Here is a 23,540-nt window from a genome sequence, read left to right as displayed (position 1 = left end):
AAGGGAGACAACTGTACACAGCACACTGTGTTCATACACAATTTGGGATCCCAAGTGTCAAAAATGAAAATGAAATTTTAATAGGACTTAAAAATATACAGACTATAAAAAATGGCATAATTGCCATTCTATTGCCAAAATTTATTGTTAAATGTTCTGAAAAATAGAAAATGATGACAATATAGGACAAGCAAGTTTGAAAGCCTAAATATTTATGATAAAAGCACAGAATATTTTCATATCGGTATAAACAACATGTAATGCATCTACAAGTCTTTGGCAACATGGTTGTGCTGGGCCAGTACAAGGCTTCTGTCCGTGCTGTAGTGTGCAGTGTTTACAGAGGGATGGAGGGACGAAGCATGAACAGTAAGAGACGTACAGTGTAGTCTGAAGACATACACGCTACATACCTCTCCGACACTTTGGTCACGGCACTAACAACAACATGTGTATGTCAGAATAAAGGCACTAATGTCATAATAGCCGATGGCCCTCTCCTACACAACAACAACATTTGTTATGCCAGTATTAATGAAGGGGTATTAACAATGGATTCATTTGGTCTAGTATGTTTTTAAATAAAACTGGCTAGTTTTAGAATTTAATGTTAGGACATCATGATTCCATGAAATGGTAGTGAAAAGGTGTTGTTTTCACAAGTAAGATGACTGGATGAAGGTATAGGGACCTGTGTGGGGACGTCATAAAAAATACATTCCTGAAAATAATCCAGAATTACCACTGAAACCTCACCGACCTTGTTGACCTCATTTAATTCATTGACTTAAAGGGGACTAAGCTTAATGTCTCCAAATTGTCACACGCGTGACAATGTTCAGACAGAAGCTAGAACCAAGTCTTGATGGGGCACAGTGTCCCTTTAAACCCACAGTTCCATGTTATAACAGGTATACTGCACCCCACTCAAACTCGGGGGAACTTGTTTCGGAATGCCCCAGGATTTTAAGTTAGGATTTTTCCCAATATTTGAAGAAATATTATAATGGTAATATTGTCTCCAAGAATATACTAGCAAGTTTCAAAAACAGAGGAAGCAAGATGGATTAATTTTACTGCAAAGCAAAACTATGCACTCAATGCATATTGATGCAGGCAGTTAGTACCGGTAATAAGCATTAGAATATCAACTCTGAAAGAGTCAGTAATAGAAAGTACATGAAGCCTAGACTGAGAAATCCACTATTAGTTACATATATTTTATTCTGTCAGATATGTCATTTTAGGATACACTCATTTCAGCATAATTATACACCAACCAATTGGAAAAGAATACCATTTGTAAAATTGTTGCATATGCATCAAAATTGTCTGCAGAATTTCTGTGACATTTCATTTTGTTCTTCTTAAACCTTCAAAAACTGGTTTGAAAACAAGTACAATACATATCAGGTATTATTGAATTGAATTAATAAAGTGTTCCTAACTTGTTACATTATATTTAGTTCTAAGACAAAGAACCTTTCAAACATTTGCAGTTTCACAGAAAAACCTGTCTGTGGCAGTCTAACTTAAGTATAAATTCTAAACAACCTCTATTAACTGTAAACATTTTTTTGGGAGTTTCTATGATATTGTTTTATATTTGCATTTGAAACAGGGACTTTTTCAAACCAATTCAAGTAACTGAAACAGAGTGTTAACAAATTAATCTTCTGTGTCAGTACTAATGTTATTTTCCAAAGACATGATGTTGGCGCCTCTGCTTCAGAAGCCTTTACATGAAGGAATTGGTCAATGAACTGACCTGTTGTGGTAAACAGAGCTGGCGCCCAGCAGAATCCGACTGACATGTAAGAACTGGCCAGAAGATTTGATGCTGTCCAACACAATCTGGTCATCAATCTGGACCTGAAAATACATCCACAATATCAAATTTTTGCATATCCAGCAGCCATCTTGAAAAAGTTTAATGTCACAATTTTATCTATTTTTCAATCCAAAACATCTTAAAATAAACAGAAAGAGAAACAAAAAACATAGAAATAACCTGTTTGTATTTTCTTTGTGAGATGAGAGGGGTAAAAAACAAACAATCATGTAACAAACACACTAGTGAGTGAGTTTAGTTTTACTCCGCACTCCGCAATATTCCAGCTATATGGCGGCAGTCTGTAAATAATAGAGTCTGGACCAGACAATCCAGTGATCAACAGCAGGAGCATCAATCTGCGCAATGGGGAACCTATGACATGTGTCAACCAAGTCAGCGAGCCTGACCATCCGATCCTGTTAGTCGCCTCTTACGACAAGCATGGGTTGCTGAAGATCAATTCTAGCCTGGATCTTCACGGGTCACAAACACACTAGAGTTCAAGGACACTATACATACCACATCACCCTCAGCCTTGACCTTGTATCTGGGCATGATCCGGAACTGAGCATGTTTGGCATTTCCATGTAACAGGTCAACCTGGAACATCGAACGCATATTTTCTAGACACGAAATAAATCTTATTTAGGGAAAGTTAAAAGATAAATACATTTTAACCCAAAATACAACATATCAAGAAAATACCCATTTAAGCTTCTCAGTAACATTAGACATACTAACTGTGTTGTTTAAAAACTAAGCATTTGGGATACATGTGTATGGCATTTCCTCCTCTGAGAGTTAAATGCAAAAAACAAACAGAACTCATGCATTAAGTATTATACCAATGGGGGAATATACAAACTCACATTTGAATTGTTTATTGTTTCAACCTCAGGTTTAAAAACTTAAGAGCAAAAGAAAACTATAAACACCGAAAGTTGAATGCTACTTTTGAAAAAATACCTAAAAATAGAAATTCCATATTGAAGCTGTAGAGGAGTGGAAGCTCCTAAATTTCATTATTTCAGTGAAGCATCTAGAAATGGCAGCTGAAGAAACCCATCGCAATTAGTTTGCGACATCCTAATGAAAATGTCGGAGATAAAAGGTATTCTCATCAAAATGCTTGAGAACAAAAGTACAAGACTGACTATTACAGTCCCATGTGCCATGAAGTTTGTCCACTTAATTTTCATTTTGTATTTCTGTTAACTGCCCTGAAACTTACCGCCATGTTGTTGCTCTCGGTCTGGGAGGTCTTGGTGGTGCTGACGTGGACATACTTCCCTGTGAACAAGTGGCGCAGCTGAAACAACAACATTGGACAATTCTTGTCTCTTGTTTTTCAGTTTAAAACATGTAGTGCTGTGATGCAACAGAAGTGTGTAGCAGTTGTCTGCCCTTGTCATGTACTATATGCCATAACTTCCTGGCTGACACTCGGTAACCATGGTAACACATGTTGCAGCATATACTATTATTGTCACAAACACTTTCCTGGAGCTGTACTTCAGATTATGCCCATAATTTGCATAGTTTACAAATGCTTTCTTCAAGGTGGGCCAGGTTGTGATTTACACGGTGATTTACAGAGAAATTCACCCAAGCATCTTTGGAGATCAAATATACAGACAAGCTGATAAATGTTCAAATATCAGAGGCTTGCCGAGGACATTATTACTTTTATCAACAAATGTTGATACATTCGAACGTAGAGGAGACAAGGATGAAACAATTCATCATCCAAAAATTATTCTTCCAAATTGTTCTGTTTGTAAACAGCTTCAGAAGCAGAGAATTTAATGATGTCATATTGTCATGGTAACCTATGATGTCACAATGGTAAAGTACTAGAGGGATTAGTTTCATTGTACGGATATCATCCAGGAAATGTACTGATCTCTTGTGGAAGCGGTAATCGGTAAATATGTACTGCTGGGAAACTTAGGACAAATCAAAAGTCCATTGTTTCGCTAAAGACATTTTAAGGACCCTAACGAAAGCTGACACAAGCAAAGTTCACTGATTAACTAAAAGAGGTTACTGTCAATAAACAAAGTATTACAAGTTGTAAAGAATGCAATTGTGATGCAACCTTAGCATTAAGATGCTTTTAATGCACTCATACATAAACTAAAGTAATGTAACATGCCGTTCAGAGTCCCTGCTCCCCATCCATACAATTGGGATAGTTATGGGTTTATAGTGGGACTTTTTGTACCCTTTTAGTCGATTTGGTAAGGGACAATGTATTGGTACTCTACACCCAGCACTGGGATTATTACCAGCATGTCTGTAACAGGGATAACCTTCTTTTATTACATGCTAGGTTTTTTTTTGTAGTTTGTTGATTGTTATTTAACTCTTCCCGGCCTAACTATGTGTGTTGTTACTAAAATATCAACAACAGAAAAATATTTCTTACCACTATAAATCAATTCAAAATTATTAAGATTTTTTTCATTGATTTAATTCAAACTATATCCATTCCCTGAATCCAGAATGGTTCCTGATATTAAAGCCTTGTGAACATGTCTCCCTTGAATGGATGACCTTTGCTGTCTAAACAGTTCATATATTATAAAGACTCCATTGCTGATTAGTTTGTTTGGTGTTTCACAATAAACATGATCAATACATTCTCTCAGTGCCTTGAGTACCTTGTACAAAGGTTTTCAAGCATGTAGGCTTTGCCATACATTGCCATGTCAGGAATCACTGAGGGGCCATCTCAAATTATTTCTCATCCTTATTTTTAACCCACATGAAATCTTACATAAAGTAAGTCCAATCACAATAACACTGTATTTTGAAAGCAAATTGCAGATATAAAGAATCCAATTTCAATATGTGTGTGTCTTATATAAAAGGGTTTATTAAACAATTAATACAATTTCAGTGATTAATTTATGGATTTTGAAATGATCCCCTCTCCTTTCCGTTCCTCACGTACATCTATCAGCATTCTGAAAGGACCCTATCACCATGGTCACCAGAGACACCATGTGATCTTCCAGGTCATCAATCAAGCAATCACTGTCCACGCTAAACACTGACTGTGCCATCTGCTTATAACAGTCTGAGCAGGAAATACGGTCTCACCATGGGGACACACAAACAAAATAAACAGGATAAACAGGTCAAGGTTCTGTAAACAGATACGAAGTACATGTAGTCGTCAGTTCCTGGAACTCATAAAGCTTTTTGTTAAGTCTCGATTAACAGCCTAATTTTAATGGGATCAGTTATTGCCATATATAACAGCGCCAGCCTTCACAACTTTAATAAGGGGAAGTTTTGTAAAAGATGGAATATATTGTTTTGTTACAGCTACAGAGACATGTACACAAGGTGTTTTTTCTCTGAATTTACATGACATCAAACATTTTTCATGTTATTCACATTTCCCATGGGCCTCAGTACGGGTACTGCTGTCAATTGCTCTTCATTGTGCTTCTCCGGGTGGCCCTCAAGGACCAAAAACTGCTCTGTACTCACGCTTATCCATTTCTGCCGTTTCAATAGGGGTAAATGTGATTTGATGTCACATGACCGGAAACTAGCGACATGTGCATGTCAATATTATGTTTATGATACTGTTCATCTGTTATCAATATAAATTGTCATATTCTGATTAGAATTGGTTTTCAGCAACGCATGCTTGTCAGAGGTGACTAACAGGGTCTGGTGGTCAGGCTCGCTGACTTGGTGGGTGCATGTCAATGTATCCTAGATAAAAGCTAATCATCACAATCACTGGATTGTCTAGTCCAGACATGATTATTTACATACTGCTATAATATAGTTGGAATAGTGTTCAAAAGAAACAAAGTGGAAGTTAGCATCTGCACCAGATATCACGTCCCTTGCAATAAAGAAGTTGTCTAACCATAAAACATCATTCCTGTTCATTGTACCAGCTCCTAAATGCCACTCAAAGAAAAAACAGTGTTACAAAAAGAGATTGATTCAAGTCTATGACACCTGCACATTACCCATATACCTCATTACTATGAAGGAACCCAGTCTATGACATCTGCACATAACCTGTATAACTCATTACTATGAAGGAACCCAGCCTATGACACCTGCACATTACCTTTATAACTCATTACTATGAAGGAATCCAGCCTATGACATCTGCACATTACCTGTATAACTCCATTACTATGAAGGAAGGAACCCAGTCTATGACACCTGCACATTACCTGTATAACTCATAACTATGAAGGAACCCAGCCTATTACTATGAAGAAGGAATCCAGTCAGTCTATGACACCTGCACATTACCTGTATAACTCATTACTATGAAGGAACCCAGTCTATGACACCTGCACATTACCTGTATAACTTGTTACTACTATGAAGGAATCCAGTCTATGACACCTGCATATTACCTGTATAACTCTGTATGACATCTGCACATTACCTGAACCCAGCCTATGACACCTGCACATTACCTGTATAGTCTACTCTTACTATGAAGGAACCCAGTCTATGACACCTGCACATTACCTGTATAACTTACCTGTATAACTATGAAGGAACCCAGTTATGACACCTGCACATTACCTGTATAACTCGTTACTATGAAGGAACCCAGCCTATGACACCTGCACATTACCTGTATAACTCGTTACTATGAAGGAACCCAGTCTATGACACCTGCACATTACCTGTATAACTCATTACTATGAAGGAACCCAGTCTATGACACCTGCACATTACCTGTATAACTCGTTACTATGAAGGAACCCAGCCTATGACACCTGCACATTACCTGTATAACTCGTTACTATGAAGGAACCCAGCCTATGACACCTGCACATTACCTGTATAACTCGTTACTATGAAGGAATCCAGTCTATGACACCTGCACATTACCTGTATAACTCGTTACTATGAAGGAATCCAGTCTATCCTGCACCTTGACATTACCTGTATAACTTGTCCATACAGGACCTTCTTGCTCAGCTGCCTCTTCTGTTCCAGCGCATTGTCCTCTTCTTCAGCGTGAGCTGCTATCTGTCAACACATCAATAATTTACACCTGTAATTAGCTCAACAATCAGACACTGAATACAGGTATGAGATTAACCTCCCAACAGATACCTGCTCCATTTATTTAATTATTTATTAATGTGTTTATTTACTTATCTTGTATGGCTAACTGACAGACAATAAGTCTGTCCTATACTGATGACATAAATGGCAGTTATTTATGATTCATATATCACCAGATGCAATGGAATTTGAGATAAACTACAATTTTTCAAATGAAACATCTCTAAATTCCAATAAATATTTTAAATGCTCCATAATCAATATTTTTACAACAATACTGACATTAACACAACATTGCCTTATTAAGACAATGCTTCAAAAACATATTTATAAACTATCATGGTTTAAAAATAAAACAACATAAATTCACAAAACCGTACCAACTACAACTGTAGTACTGTTCCTACATCAGACACTTCTTTGAAAACATGTTACCAAACTATCATGGTTTAAGAATAAAACAAGAAAATTTTATAAAATCATATTAACTAGCACTGTTCCTACATCATAAGAACTCAAATCCATCGGACTTCTCTGCACTGCGATGGCAGGCAAAAGCTCATATTGCTGATGCTTCAACATGTCTATTTCTGACAGACATTAGGAGGCACCAGACACTATGTAATCTCAACGCAGCAACAATATTTGTCTAAATTATTATTCTGTTACCCCTCTGTCCATATAGAAAATGGACCAATAACTTCTCTATTGACTTAAGCAAATCTTTGGCGAAGCTTGTAATATTGTTGTGAAGAAGGTGTAGAGGTCTGTATATGCTGTGATGGAGAGGGTGGGTTGGTTTGGGGGTTGGAGTGGAGGTTTGTGGGTGTATTGGGGAGAGGAGAGGAGTCGTGTGTGTGGGTGTGTGTGTGTGGGTGTGTGCATGCATGTGTGCGTGTGTTTTGGAGGTAATGGGGTCAGGTATGCATCAAAATTAGTTATTTTTCAGCCAAAAGCTACCTGGCTCCCAATGTTTTTCTGTTGATAATCTAAGCAATACAAGCTTTGAAATGCAAAAATTGAGTGAGTGAGTTTGGTTTTACGCCGTTTTAGCAATATTCCAGCAAAATCATGGCGGGGCACACCAGAAATGGGCTTCACACATTGTACCCATGTGGGGAATCGAACCCAGGTCTTCAGTGTAACGAGCAAATGCTTGAACCATCAGGCTACCCCACCAGCCCCCCAAATTTTAAAGTGTAAAAATTGGAAAAAGGGTCTTGCGGGCAACTGGGATGGGTGCAGGTATGGATTACAGGTATTTCATGGGAGTCTGCATGCATCCTGTTTTAAAGTGCTTCCCAGTGTGATAGCATGCTGCAGATTTAACATTTACACCCCATTTTGATTTACCCTCCACCGACAGTCCTTGTTTGAATCCCTCAATAGCCAAGCACCAGGCAGGGGAAAAAAGAAGTACTCCCTTTTAACATCTTTTGGTATAAGTAGATCAAAACAAAGACCTTCCACTCTCCAGGCAGAGGCTCTTCCCACTTGACCAAAGAGATGATTTAGCATGGAAGCAAAATCAATGAGTCAGACCTAAGGGTGAGGTAGCTTGGACAAAGGGCAAGATTATGTGGCCTTTACTTCAGTGAAAAGGGTTTGGGGTTTGGTGTAGAGGTTGTCAGGATGTGAACTTTCCATATTTAGTTATATATGTAACTTTGCCTGTGTTTCTGTGAGAAGGATTGGGGGGTTGTGTAGAGAAGGGGTTTAAGGTTGTGTAGAGAAAGGGGTAGAGGTTGTCAGGCGAAGAACCTACCTTGGCTTGTGCAACAGAGTTTTTGAGGGAGAGGCTTTCTGGATCCTCTTCAGACTTGATGCAAAGTTTGCGATATTTCTTGTTTAGTTTGTATCTGTTGGCAACGCATACTTCAAAAGAAACGACTGAAACAAACAGGGAATAAAATTAGTTAATAATTGTTTCATTATTGCTCTGAATGATGTCACCTATTTCACTGTCTACAGCTTTCTACCAGGTCTTACATTAATACTGCCATAAAAGCAACAACATATTGATTCAGTTCTTTAACATTTAATTCTTGTGACCTCATGCATATATTTCAATCCAATAAATGAAACTGAATTAACAAAACACATAAATTTTAGATTGTCCTTATTTTGCGAATAATGCTTATTGGTAGGTTGGACAATTTTAATATGATATTAAACACAATCTATATTTCTTACTGCTTCTAAAAAGGTTTTCTAACTATCAGAATTTGTTAAAGCTGTTCTCATTGCTCATGTAGTCTAACATATTTTGTATGACCCTAGGTATGGGTCTGAAAAATCTCGGGCCACAATCTTAATGAACCGATATCTGACCAACAATCACTGGTTTCTAGTGTGAGTGAGTGAGTTAGTTTAGTTTTACGCCGCACTCAGCAATATTCCAGCGGCGGTCTGTAAGCAATCGAGTCTGGACCAGACAATCCAGTGATCAACAACATGACCATCGATCTGCACAATTGGGAACCAATGACATGTGTTAACCAAGTCAGCGAGCCTGACCATCCGATCCCGTTAGTCGCCTCTTACATGGTTTCTAGCGTACTCAAGGGACGCACAAATGCGTATATAAACTGACAAGCCTGTAGTTGTCTCATTCACAAATCTCATGCCTGGCACTCAGTCAGTAATGATATTTCATCTGATTTCGGCCTTCAAGGCTGCTCGTCATTGAAGAGTGAAGTCATGCTATATTTGGAATACTATCAACATTCCAATCTCTGTGTGATAATGCTCCACCATGCAATATCACTTTGTATGAAGTTGAGTCACTCCAAGAAGGGAATAACTACAACAGTTCATGTGGTGCAGTCTCTATATAACATGTGTCAGGTTGATATGACCAGTCTGACGAAGGCTAGTTCCTGGCTGTATTTGCACCGCATCACTTTCATGTAGACACATTCTTTTAATCTATTATCAGGAATCAAAGTTAGCTGAAATGTCTTCTGAGAATAAATAAGTTGGGCTTTGCATACGTTCAGCTTAATTCCAGCAATAACACGGCTGGGGACACCAAGAATGGGCTTTACACAGTGTACCCATGTTTGGAATCGAACAGAGTTCTTCGCTGAGACCAGCAAACGCTTCTACCATGAGGCTGCTGTGAATGACCATTTGTTAAACATCCAATATCTTTCATCAGGGCGGGGTAGAATAAGTCACATTTAAAAACTGTTTTTCCCCATATCACGAAAGTTTGAAGTCTCATAAATAAATGCAAAAAAAGCAAAGCAAAGTAAGTCTTAATGGCTCTTGTAGTAAGGGTGTGTGGTGGTTGAAATACTCACTGTGTTGGTCTGGAATTTCTGGTCGAACTCTGTCTTGCCTTGACCCTACTGCTATTTCGGAGTGGAGTGTGCTGGAAAACAAATATAATCTGAATATAAAAAATAGTTCCAAAACCACATGAAACATGGCCCGGGGATAAAAACTATTACTGGGTATTTTACAAGCGCTTCTGTTGGTTACGATCGAAGGGCAGACAACCTAACAAAATGGCCACATAACAAATAGGGAAGGGTTTCAAGGATAACCAATATTATGCTCCTAATGAAACGTTGTGTTCCTCATAATAAAGAAGTTAACATCCATAAAATCCCCTTCCTAATATAAGGCTTACTTCCATCGCTTTAATAGACATTCAAACACCCACCAGAAATTATGCAAAAATCGTATCCAAACACAAATGCGAAATAAGAAAAAAACGATGATGTGAAGCAATAACTCAGTCGCCTCATAGTATCGTGTCGTCATTTAAATGGTATACAAATTAGATTTATGATAAGCAATTTTCCCAAAATGTCAATAAACAGGGACATGTTTGAAACGATAAGGACAATGCCGATTTCAGTTCATTCCCTGTTTTACACTGACAAACTGTTGTTTTTTCACTTCAACGCGATTACGTCCTTTGCATACTGAATTTGATAAACACGGTATCCATCTCCCCAGTAAGTCAGTGTGTAGTAGCTTATTCAGGCCACATCACGTCTTGGTTCTTATAGTAGTTTTACCGTACTAGTACATCGGCATCTCCTATCATTGTTGTGTGGTTTCCAACGTAAGACGCATCTGGACGCATTGAAAAGGGTGCTTTGTTTGTTTGTTCTCTTTTTAAAAAAAAAATAAGATGGCATTTTATCGGGAATTTGAATCTGTTGCAAACTATTGCTTAAAATAAACGAGAATTGCATGTGCTTATTCGCGGGTACCATAGGCCTTTCAGAACACTTTTACATACAGGTAAGAAAATTTGAATTCGGATTTTTCAGAATGACACTTATTTTAAGCATAAATGTTAGGGGTGTTGGGGGCTTCGTAATTTAATTCCATTGGTGTAATGACAATCGATCGATCGATCGAGACATGAGAGAGAGAGAAGAGAGAGAGAGCCGGAGGGAGGAGGGAGGGAGCGGCGGAGGGAGAGAGAGAGAGAGGGGGAGGGACACAGAGAGAGAGAGATAGGGAGGGAGAGAGAGAGAGAGAGTTTCACTGTTTTTTCCTCACATGCGGCTACCTCCCCTACTGTGGTCATAAATACCGCCAAGATGGAAGCCCGGGGAATATGCGCAGTAGACTATTACGCGTCTTCCTTTCATTGTTGTCGCAACTTTTGCAAAACATTTCAGTAATATAATTCAAAGATTTCGTTAAATATAAACAATTAACAACAGAATGGCACTGTGAAAATCCCATATATCAAAACTGAATTGTCACAGACACTTGAGGATAAAATTTAATTGCATGGTTTTCCTATAGAATTACCTATCAACCCCCAAGAGACTTGATGCGGAACTGCTTCAATAGCACCATAGTGGAATGGCAACATACACAACATACAAAAGATAGTTCCATATAATAATTTATTCAAACACAGACGTAATAAGAAACTACACATCACACTTAACAATGACCGTTGTATTGTAATGCACATCATGCCGAACAATGGCCGTAGTATTGAAATGCACATCACGCTTAAACGGCCGTTGTACCGTCTTGGCGTATGCCTTGAAGCCACGACTGACTCAATCCGGGCTCATTTTCCAACTTTATAAGTTGACCTGCACACTTTTCGATTACCCTATCTGAATATAGATCTAGTTTTCGAGTTTGAAAATGCCACCTAATTTCCGCAATCAGCGATCTCGCCACACCGCCGAGCCTTAATGTGGACATTCGGAACTGAACGTCGACGAAGAAACATCCAAATGTCGGATTTTGTTGTCTGGGGATAACGTTTTAAGTCAAAAGTCTAAAATACATCTTTACACAGTCGCATTAATATGCTATGTATTTCACAGATCACGATCACGTAAGTGTTACATTTTCATTAGATAATACTGGGCGGGGGGAGCCTAGTGGTTAAAGCGTTCGCTCGTCACGCAGACAACTCGGGTTCGATTCCCCACTTGGGTATAATGTGTGAAGCCCATTTCTCGTGTCCCCGCCGTGATATTGCTGGAATATTGCTAAAAGCGGCGTAAAACAATATTCACTCACTCATTAAGATAATACGGCTTAATACGCTCTATATCAGTCTTTATAAAGAGACTGACTTTCTGTTGTGTATATTGATATCCGTCCATGTGTATAGTATCTATTTATCCAAAGAATGGATGTCTTCTTTCAGTCACAAGTCAAGCGAGCCGTGCTACCAATCACCCAATTCCCCAGATACCAAGGTCCATATTGAAAATTAATAACTGTATTGCCAAGATCTTGAGAAAGAAGTCTTTGAGAACAAAACCTCAACTGCGTTATTGATTTCGCTGACAAACGTGATATATTAGTCTTTAGAAATAAATATCAATAAGGTATAGAAGTCATGTTGGAGACCATGGAAAGGACTATGAAAACACAAGTCGTATACACACGCAAGATGCAGTTTGTGGCTTGAAACAACAATTATGACTTATTGTTTTAATAGGACTGTAAACACTGACAAAAGGCAGAACGATTGTATAGACAGTGAATTGATGAACGAATACGAATGAAACAATTTATGTCTGATATCGCAAGTATTGGTGTCGTTTTCACGTTATGGATATCTGTTCTGTGATCTTGAACATACCTGTAGGGAAAAAGGCCCTCATAAGACATAAGTAAACAATTTTATGGATAAAAAACATGTGGTTTAATCCTTTTACTGACTGACTGAGTTTGGTTTTACGCCGCTTTTAGCAATATTCCAGCAACATCACGGCATGGTACACAAGAAATGGGCTTCACACATTGTGCCAATGTGGGGATTCGAACCCGGGTCTTCGGCGTGACGAGCGAACGCTTTAACCATTAGGCTACCCCACCGCCCCTTTAATCCTTTTAGAAAGGTATCGATGTATAAATATTCCCATACCGTTATCTTAGTCAAAGCGTTGTAATAAGTTATACGTTGTTACATATACAGATGGTATATTAATTATACAGTATATTCTGTATTTCTATTCACCCTAAATGCTAGAATGACAATCAAAATGCGCGAAAACCACATGCTGTCAGTTGGAGTCAAAGACATAACCAGATAATAATATATTTTCATCAGAAAAAATGTTTCTTGTCTTTTGTATTTGAATATTATGGAAACACGGATATGTTCTCGATTGAAAGTAAAGTTAGTAAGAAGCCAATTACGAACTAGAAAGGGAGATAATTACAACAAATGTCGCCATATGGCGCTGGCTACGTTGCCATGACGTCGTCTTCATTGTCACGACGCCATATTGTGGATACTGACAGATGTCATTTAACTCGTCGACATATTTTCGTTTCCTCGTCACAAGTGAAAGGTTTTACGGTGATGAGACCTTTGCAAATTTCCGGTAAGACCGTGAGGTCATATTTAAACTATCGAGTACTTGTTTCTGTTAAGTTATAATGATGTAAACGTTCAAAACACACATCGCGAAATATTCACATGCACATACGAAATATTCGGTCATGTACTTGATTTATAGTGATGTAGGTTTGGCGTAAACCCTTTCACAATTTGCTGTAGTGATGTAATGATTTAATGGACAATCAAACTCGATGAATTGGTTGATGGGCCTGTCACAATCGTAACTGTATGAATCCATCCTCAGAATATAAGTCACTGGATTGTCTGGCCCAGACTCGATTATATTTAAATATTGCTTAATCAGATTATAAAACAATCAAACTCGATGAATTGGTTGAAAAAACCCGTCACAAAGAAAAAACATGGAAAAACAAACTGTAAAACACAAAACCACACACACAAAAAACATCAGAATATCAGTCACAGAACTGACTGATTGTCTGGCGACCGGGAATTTAGTGCAGACTCAGGGGCATGAGATTGTATATTTCACGGAAAATATGTAACGGAATAAAATATTGTTTAGTACTGTATCTACTCAGAAAGTTATAAAACACAAATCGCTGTGTGGCGCTGCAAAATTGCGTTGCCATGACGTCGTCTTATTGTCACGGCGCCATATTGTGGTAACTGAGCTGTCATTTTACTCGTCACAAAGTTTTGTTTTCTGAACACAATCAAATAGTTTTACGATCATGAGACCCTTCCATCTTTCCGGTAAAACAATGCGGGCATGTTGAATGATACTATTGAGTGTTTGTTTCTCGATAAGCTAAGACTTTACCATTAGTATTCATATTTTCAAAAGAACATATGTTGTATCTCTCGATTTTCACATGAACAATTGTAAAAATATCAGTAATTTAATTAAGACAACTTCAAATCAAATCCAAGCCACCATCCGAAAAAGCCGTCACGTAATAGCGAAAACACTGCCGTCGAAAACCTATGACCCAACGATTTTCTCTGTTTAAATTTTATAAGCATAATAAGCTCAACGAAGAAATTTAAAACAATTATTCCCATTTTCTCGTTTACAGGTGAATGAATCTGAGGTTAAGTTGGTCAAATGTTGAATAAATGTTACCCTGTAAATTAAGTAGCTTGCTGTTACAGGATATACATACATCTGGTATAACATTATTAATCGTCGGATTATATTATTTCAGACGTCAGACGTTTTCGGACGGCAGTGTTTACTCACGCCTTAATAGATTACTTGTGTTATACAGTTACACAGACTTAAGAAATACTGTATTATGGCTTGTTTTGAGTTAGTGAAATATTTTATAGCTGTTTCGGAACTCTTTCGATTAGCGAGAAAACAACGGTAGGAAACACGTTTTATACATATTCATACCAGATCACAAATACCCACGACTGTTACTCCAAACTTCTAATAAGGGTTATTCTTGAACAAAGTACAAGATCTGTATCAAACTTTGCACTGCACCCAAATCTGAAAAGATTCCATGATTGTAAAGTTTTTGGTTGAACACATTGATGTGGGACTACTCCCCGCGTTCAATAGATGTAAATTGTAATAATTCTCAATAAATAACAAATATCAGAATATACTTTGACAATGCACCTCTCCTTTAGACAAAGAAGGTGGTTTGAAAACAATAACATCGGCAGTTTTAAAGTTATTCGTTGAACAAAACATCTTCGGAAGGACAGACAGACTTCCTTGGTATAACTGTACAATTACGGTTGGCAATAATTATTACTTTGAGGCTGTAAACATTTTCACACTTGTTTAGGTAAGAGAGATGTGTCCCAGAGCGTAAACAATCACGCTTTATCCCCACATTAAAGACTTATGTTAGGTCAGGTAAACTATATTCTTTTCGAAAGGGATTGTCTGAGTTTCATTTCAGGTACAGTAGAAAGTAAATAGGAAACGCAATAAAAGCTTTTTAGCCCAAACTCCACCTATACAGCTGTAATACGTCCAACGTGAAAGTGTGCATAGTTGATATAGGACGACGTACATTACATCACTTCGTAGATCCAGTTGGTTGGCTGGGTATTGTTATTACAGGATATTGTTGGTGGGATCGCGATGCCCCAAGGTTCCATTGTACATATACAAATTCAGACTCGGAACATATGTTTCTGGTAATGGATCTATATTGATTCTCATGTTATTGATATTCCTGAGAGTCTTTCCTGGGCAAATAAGTACCTGAAATATATGCAGATAGTTTTTGCCTTTTTGTTGCCACAAATTGAATGAATAGTAAACGGAATTATAGATTTGAGCGCTAAATCAGCAGTGGTTTTATTTGATAGCTTCATAGGGTTGTCCTGGGCCCACTTGCACAAAGCGATCTTAGCGCTACGACTATCTTCAGCCTATGTTGGAGAATGGGAGTTACAATCATTGTAGCGCTAAGATCGCTTTGTGCAAGTGAGCCCTGTTTTGTTTCTCATAATCTTTATGATAACATGATAATTCGTATTTTTATGCATAGGATGGTCTATATTTAAATCAATTTGAATATTTGTACTAAATGAAAACAATGTAGCTAAGTAGAACGTAATGTCAATGTATGCTTGTACTTTAGTTTTTTTCAGGTACACTCCTGACTAAACCGAAATCGAATTTAGCATTCCTAAAGCATCTATTTTCTGAATGATTTATAGTGTCGGCCAGCGATGAGAAGAATACGTTTGGTTTTATTTGGCCTTGTGCAGTTGTCACTGGTATTATTAGAAAATAAACAGTGTATAAAGCACCAAAGGCTTTCTTGTGAGTTATATATTATACATTTTCGTCTGGATTCTATATACAATATAATCTTCCTGCATTTCAACAGATTCTCGTTGGAAGTCCGGTGGGCGACTGTCTGGATCGATTCAGTCTGGCCAGGACATGACCCGGGTAATGACCATTATTATCACGGCGGCTAGATAAATAGATGACTGGGCTTTCGGGTATTCCTCGAGACATACATCCCTGGCTGTCAATAAATGTAATTATGTACAAGATTGTCTGTATATAACAGGGACTGGTTTGTAGTGAACTCCGTAAGTTGATGTCACTTGCTGGGTTTCAGATTGGGTCAATTTCTAGGACATTGATTTACATTCAAACTATCCAGTACATATTTAAAGATTTTATTGAAGTTTGTCCAGTGAAAAGTTACTATAATCATTAGAAGATCCTTATGAAATCACTGCCCTTGGATTTAGACTTGTCAGCACAGTATGCTGTATCCCCGACCGCGTCATACCAAGGTTAAAATATGATGCGGTAGCTTAGTTGTCAATCTCAGTGGGCTGGCACTATGCCAGCTTAGTTCGATTAGTACAAGCAGCCAACATCGATAGTCATGTGTCGAGACGGTGATACAGCTCGACTTCGTAAAAATGCGTTTTCGCGAGTTCGATTCCCCAACATCGATAGTCATGTGTCGAGTGGTTATAAACCCTACTCATTTAACAACTGAAAGGTTTAACCTTTGAACCGGTATTGCTTCAGCAAAGAACAATCTAACGAGTTCGACTGCTGAACATTTGTTTAAAGTATACATCTATTTATGTAAAATGAAATTTACGTCTTTGAAAGAAATATTCCTTTCCATAAAAATGGGTTCGAGAATATCCACATGAACTGGTGAATCCCAAATATATAATTCCTCTTTCTCTCTCATCCTTCTTTAGTTGACCTGTGTCAGCGAGATGCCAGAACAAACGGTCATTGTTGCTGGGGTGAGATCTTTATTCAATCTTTAAACAAATGACTTAGTTTCAATTCTTAAGCACTCCCCTCAAACCAAGACATCGGTTGTATTTTCTGTACTGTGTAGTGTGTACATATAAACTGTAAAGCGGGTTTGGGACATTTCTGTCAGAATAATGAGGACTTTGTTGTGGAGTGAATAAAGTAGTAACAGAAATACTTCAGCAGAACTTCGCATTATGTCAAACGGTTGTATATCCGTTAATATATTATTTCCACACGTTTTGGATTTACTACATTGGAAATCTTGTACTCCGTGAATATATGACAAACCACAATAAGTGTTTTTCCGTAAAGTATACTCAAACGCTCCTCTCTCTCTGATTCAGTCTCCCGTAGCTCTGCCCAAGGTTGTTGGTAAGAAGACCCGACGGGGCAAGAAAGGGGGACGAAAACACAGAAAACGGGTGAGTGGAACTGTCTGTTTATTTTTGTCAAGATTTGGTTTGTGTTGCATTTGCGATCTTGTTGGTTTCTGAACTTTGTCTATAGCTTTGTATTGGTGATTAAACAAGTAGACTGCAAACATGGTCTTGTTGATTTTATACCGATAACAATTGAAAGCAATAGGTAGGTTTTGCATTTATACACTCCTATTAATGCAAACAGTGGACACATATTTTTGTGTGTAAACCTCCTTAGAAGTAGAAAGTATGAAGTCAAATCTTCAATCGACCACTAATGGGAGTAGACTGTACAATTCCTAGCCTTGTTCGTACTGTGGGCTGTCTGTTAACGATGTTCCCTACGCTACAGCTGCAGGAGAAGCTGTTCCTGGAGACACTGGGGGATGAGCGAGTCCAGGACATCAGACGGGGCGTGGAAGGTAAAGTCTACATTGTCACATGGGCCAAACCTGTGTCTTTACTACTCAACATTGATAGGGGTACTGTCACACACACACCTTGTGACAGATCAGTTTCGATCATGAAATGGAACACTCTGTACAAAACCTTTTGTAATATTGTGAAAAGATTTAATGTTAAGAAACACCCAGATTTCCCCAGTCTGAACCATAGCCAGTACTGAATAGTCTATTTACGTTTGACCCTCAACATGTAACCAACTTCATTACATTTAGAATATGACTTTAGCGAATGTTATCAAAGCCCCCAGATTTGTTTATCAACAATAAACAAATAAAAACAAAGGTACAGCATGGGAACCAAGACTTGTGAGGGATTTGCACTGGTCCACGTTTGATGAAGAAATCTGAACACTATGTCTGTTGTTACTCTGATACTCAAAGACAGGCTAAAGTACTGTGGCGTGTGGAACGAGGTCAAATCTGAGCCCCCTTTTCATTCCTATCTTTTTTCTTCTTTTTCTCTCTATTTGATCATGGGATCGAAGTGCCATCTTTAGTTCTGTCCAAGTATTATAACACCTTTTACTTGACCCTGTTCTCTGTTATAACTCCACCAAGCTGAAAATTACAATACCTTAACTTCTTTGAGTGGCACTTTTAGAAATTGGAGAGTCAGATAAGGACAAGCTTTATAGATGAACAACTTCTTTATTCGGGTGATGCGATACGAGAATCTGTATCGAAACGTCTCATCACCTGAATGAAGAAGTTGTTCATCCACTGATTTTGTCATTTTATAATACCTTGATAAATATAAATATATGTTTTATCGTAATACTATCCTGCTTATATTATGTAAGTAATATTGTAACTGTATAAAGACATCCGGCTATCTGAAATACCTTGGCACCTTCCAGCCTAGTGAACAAGGAGGATTCTGTAGAGCTAGTCTGTTCTTAGCGGCATGGTTCGCACGCCGCTGTCGGGATTATACCCTCTGCTTTCTCCGTTACATCTATTTTAACTTTATATAATTTCTCTTTCACTCTGATTTCCGCCTGATCTTTTTATGTTTTGTGTTCGTCTATTTTCTTCTTTTCTGTATCACTTGCTTTACCCTCTCCTTAGCCTTGCACGTGGCCTGTTTGAGTGACGTCAGTGAGGGGGCGGGTCCTCACTTGACCAACACGTCCATCCACGCCAGGTAATACAGACTGCCTCAGGTGTCTTATAATGCAGTGGTTCTCCGTTCTCTTATTGACTTGATGATAATCCATTTGTCTTTGTATCATTACTGCTTACTGCGTGACATGAAAGGTCTCCTTGACAACTATAGGTCTTGTGTTTTCTGTTTATATGTCATAGATGTTGCTTCAAGGATGAAGCGTTATCGTCATGGAAACAAACACCATCTTTACCCATAAACGTGTCTTAGAACATATTACCGGTTCTAGAACTGTAACATCAGACAAGATACTTCGGACTGTAGTTGTAGGTATAAGGCTATTCATGCCACCGTTTGTCCGGGTGAAACTTGACACAATTGATCAGGACAACGCCACCTTCAGGGCAATTCATGGGGAGGTGGTAATTAATATCCAAGGGGATATTGCTTTGTATATGATTCGTGTGTGTGGTACTCGTTAATACGAACTTTATTGGTAATCTTTATAAGACCTATATACTCATCAGAACATTAAAGTTGTTTGAGTGGCATTTTAGAAGTTGAGACGTACAATATATAACAAGTTTTATGGATAACAACTTCTTTATTTTCGTGAGTGCGACGTTTCGATACAGATTCTTGTACCGTTGTCAAGCAAGAGTGATACATGAACTGTAGGAGCTGCATATATATACTGTATATAACAATGAAACAACATAATAGACAAAGGAAACAACATAATTGCCATGATTGGCTAAGCAGATCCACTCCTCCACCAAGCCCAGTCTATTGTATAAACATCGCATCCATTGTATAAACATCTCATTGTAACTACATCTCTGGCTTCCACTCACTATCCTTTATGTACTTACTGGCTTCATCAGCTCACTGCTTAGCCAATCATGGCAATTATGTTGTTTCCTTTGTCTATTATGTTGTTTCATTGTTATATACAGTATATATATGCAGCTCCTACAGTTCATGTATCACTCTTGCTTGACAACGGTACAAGAATCTGTATCGAAACGTCGCACTCACGAAAATAAAGAAGTTGTTATCCATAAAACTTGTTATATATAGAACATTAAAGGCCTGTTGCTGGTGTAATGGTCTGTAAGGGGCCCGGTGATATCAGTCACATGACTACAGCAACATACACACCGGTAACAGGGTCCTGATAACGTGTTAGTCAACTGGAACTACACTATACTGTACGGAATTGTTGACTGAGGCCGACCTATACGTTCTATACATATACGACAAAATGGCGGATCACTTGTGTAAACATATCAGCCAGACCCGGTAAGCACGACCTCGGCCAACAAAACAAGGCCACAGCCGTATTGTCAAACGCGAGTTCTCCTTTAAATACGCTATGATAGAACATTTTCCTTGCAAATAAATGTTACGTTGGTTCATTGTACATATTGGTGTGGGGTCTCTATGCATCATAGATTTGTCACAGTTCTTGTCATATAGCTGAAATATTGCCGTGTTCGGTGTTATGCAACAAACAAAGCCGTTGTTGACTCTACCACGAACCTAGGGGATTAGCTTAGAGAAAAGTGACCAGAAAAGCATGCTAGGCTTTCTGTAGGTCTGTGTCCCGTCAGCATAGGTAACCTAACATGTAGTTAAACACGCTTGAACACATAGAGTAAGGCTTCAAATATATTCACGGCCTCTTTAATCTTTATCCCCGGTAATATTATGCGTTTCTTATCTTCAGTTTGAGAGAACGGGCTGGCAAAGCCAACAAATAATCAAAAGAATACGAATAAAACCCAACTGGTTTTCAATTATTGAGTAACGTATTTTATGCAATTCTAAATGTAAATCACGTGGTAATAGGCTTTAATTGATCTATGATGCAGATTGAGTCACTTTGTTTATGAAACAATTTGTAAATAAACATAGGTGAGGAAATATCAAGCTGACCTGTATTTTCATGAGTGTGCAAGGGTTATAGTATTTTTGTTATCACATCAGGGTATAGATTTGCACATCGGCGTGAAAAAATCAGATAACAAAACTTCGTAATGCAAGAATTCAGGGCTGGCAGGAAATGGGAAAAGTACGGACAGCCTTATAGCCTACTTGTAGACAGTTGTATACAGCATAATAACTAACTATGGTAACTGTTCCCTAGAGTAGTGGGTAACAAGACTGACAGTGTCCGGTCTTACGGGTTTTCATTGTACAGAGTCAGGGCCTCGTTTCACGAAGCTCTCGCAAGCCTAAGTTCTCGTAACTTTTCTCGCAGCGTCGTACCTCCTATGTTACAGTATAGGAAGTACGAATGCTACGAGGAAAGTTACGAGATCTTAGGCTTACGAGAGCTTTGTGAAACGGGGCCCTGTAATGTTTTACTGACGCAAATATTTTTGTATGCACGTGTCTTGTTTCAGCCAAACTGGTAGCGCTGAACAGACTCCTCAGTGCGACTCCACACAGCAACAGGTTGGTCACAGATCACTTCCTCGGGAAATCAAATATATTATTGGACTCAGGTAGAAGGGCAGCGTACTGTAACGTTTGTTTTGATGAACGATTTATCTGACGTAGGGGCCGAAAATTGAATATTCTTACTGAGCCTGAGGATTTTATTGGAAACACTATTTTTGCGATCCGTGAAGCTACACAATTATTTCCAGCCAAAAGATTCGTCCATTGTGCAATATGCATGCCCAACTATGAATTATTATTTGTTATCCCAACCCCATCTAAAAAAACAAAATCGTCGGAACATTGTATAACTCAGACTCTATAATAGCTTCAACCCTTTGAGTCTTCCTTTGACAAGGAAATTAAACGAGGACTACAGTTATATTAGCCTAGCGGTAAAACCTGTTTCATCACAACAATGACTCTTTAACGCTGGTTTACGTTATGTCGGGGAACTAAAGAAGCCGCCGTTGTTTTACAGGTAGCACTCCCCGACGGCTACAGCGCCACCTACAACATCAACGAATATGGATATCATCCAACTGGATGTGGATATGCCACTGACAACTATGCATATGCCCAGAATGGATACGAATATGCCAATGACAACTATGGATATTCTCCGTATGGATATGGATATGACATTGGCAGCTATGGATATGCTCAGTGTGGATACGGACATGGCAGTGACAACTATGGATATTCTCAGTATGGCTATGGATATGGAAATGGTAGCTATGGATATGCTCAGTATGGACACAGATATGGATATTGATATAACAGCCAGATTTCTCAGACTATTCCTCATGGTGCTTTCAATATGGAACGTTTTGGACTCTGCTTTTTGGAACTCGGATTTGATACAAACGAACTTGGATCTCAGTCGAAACTGTTTTTATTGATCACGGTTTTACATTTGTATATCATGTGCCTATGCCTAAAAAATATTTTGGCATTTGTTTTGAAGTTATTGTCTTTTGTTTTTATGATAAATTTTATATCTATGTCAGAACATGTTCATTGTTTTCATTATATGTTATACAGCAATGTTAAAGTAACATGAAAGGAAAGGTGACACCAGATATATGTGTCATTTAATGGCCAATCACCAAACTATAAACCTATATTACAATATTATACTAGATATATGACCGTGGCCTGTAAATTATCGAACTGGGATCAGTACTATGAGCAACACGCAGTGAACAAAATCAACCAGTCTGGCCACCCAATCCCACTGGCTGCTCCTTCAGACCAGCAAGGGTTGCTGGGAAGCCTAGTGGTTAAAGCGTTCGCTCCTCCTTCAGACCAGCAAGGGTTGCTGGGAACATAAAATCCCAGGGGTTCTGTGAACCAGTGACAACATAGAGTAATATGAATCGAAAGCCTCAGGTTACAACGAAATACTGCGAATATTATAGCTTTTACATGTTCAGGAAGCTTCTACAGCTTGTAGCACGGCAAAACAATGCGTCATATATACTGACCACCATAAATAACATGACATTTGTGTTTAGGTGACATTGATAGGGATGTGTATGACATCGGAACACCCACGTGAGACCTACTGTAATGTCACACTCGTCTGACATTTTGGACTTTTAATTTGATAACTACAAA

General features: G+C 38.3%; 2 protein-coding genes across 5 annotated transcripts in view; one reads left to right on the top strand and one right to left on the bottom strand.

The window, feature by feature from the left end:
• The window catches only part of LOC124252890 (inositol 1,4,5-trisphosphate receptor type 3-like), a 169,861-nt gene that overhangs the window by 119,667 nt on the left and 26,654 nt on the right, over nt 1-23,540 (bottom strand). Inside the window, 6 exon segments of the mRNA XM_046686568.1 lie at nt 1,769-1,872; nt 2,354-2,434; nt 3,066-3,143; nt 6,776-6,862; nt 8,667-8,791; nt 10,207-10,277. Of these exon segments, the coding sequence (XP_046542524.1) occupies nt 1,769-1,872; nt 2,354-2,434; nt 3,066-3,143; nt 6,776-6,862; nt 8,667-8,791; nt 10,207-10,277 (546 nt within the window).
• Nucleotides 13,635-22,748, top strand: LOC124252896. 4 transcript variants are annotated; one of them, XM_046686575.1, is made up of 8 exons: nt 13,635-13,737; nt 16,577-16,641; nt 17,424-17,471; nt 17,832-17,909; nt 18,259-18,328; nt 19,439-19,514; nt 21,884-21,935; nt 22,402-22,748. In XM_046686575.1, exons 1-8 carry the CDS (start codon nt 13,716-13,718, stop codon nt 22,693-22,695), a joined length of 705 nt encoding a protein of 234 aa, XP_046542531.1. In that variant the 5' UTR covers nt 13,635-13,715; the 3' UTR covers nt 22,696-22,748. The 4 variants fall into 4 exon arrangements, with proteins under 4 accessions (XP_046542531.1, XP_046542533.1, XP_046542532.1 ...); XM_046686576.1 differs by lacking the exon at nt 13,635-13,737 and adding an exon at nt 14,368-14,471; XM_046686577.1 differs by lacking the exon at nt 17,424-17,471.

The sequence above is a fragment of the Haliotis rubra genome, unplaced genomic scaffold (genome assembly GCF_003918875.1).
Source record: "Haliotis rubra isolate DU_JTF1 unplaced genomic scaffold, ASM391887v1 Scf529, whole genome shotgun sequence".
Taxonomy (NCBI): Eukaryota; Metazoa; Mollusca; class Gastropoda; order Lepetellida; family Haliotidae; genus Haliotis; species Haliotis rubra.
Note: the sequence above shows the minus strand (reverse complement) of the source record. Positions and strands in the feature narration are given on the sequence as shown.

Excerpts from the sequence above, each read along its gene's own strand:
- LOC124252896 (XM_046686575.1), top strand. The coding sequence starts at position 13,716 with ATGAGACCTTTGCAAATTTCCG. Across the intron at positions 13,738-16,576 it reads GAGACCTTTGCAAATTTCCG|ATTCTCGTTGGAAGTCCGGT; the intron begins GTAAGACCGTGA and ends GCATTTCAACAG. Across the intron at positions 21,936-22,401 it reads GCGACTCCACACAGCAACAG|GTAGCACTCCCCGACGGCTA; the intron begins GTTGGTCACAGA and ends GTTGTTTTACAG.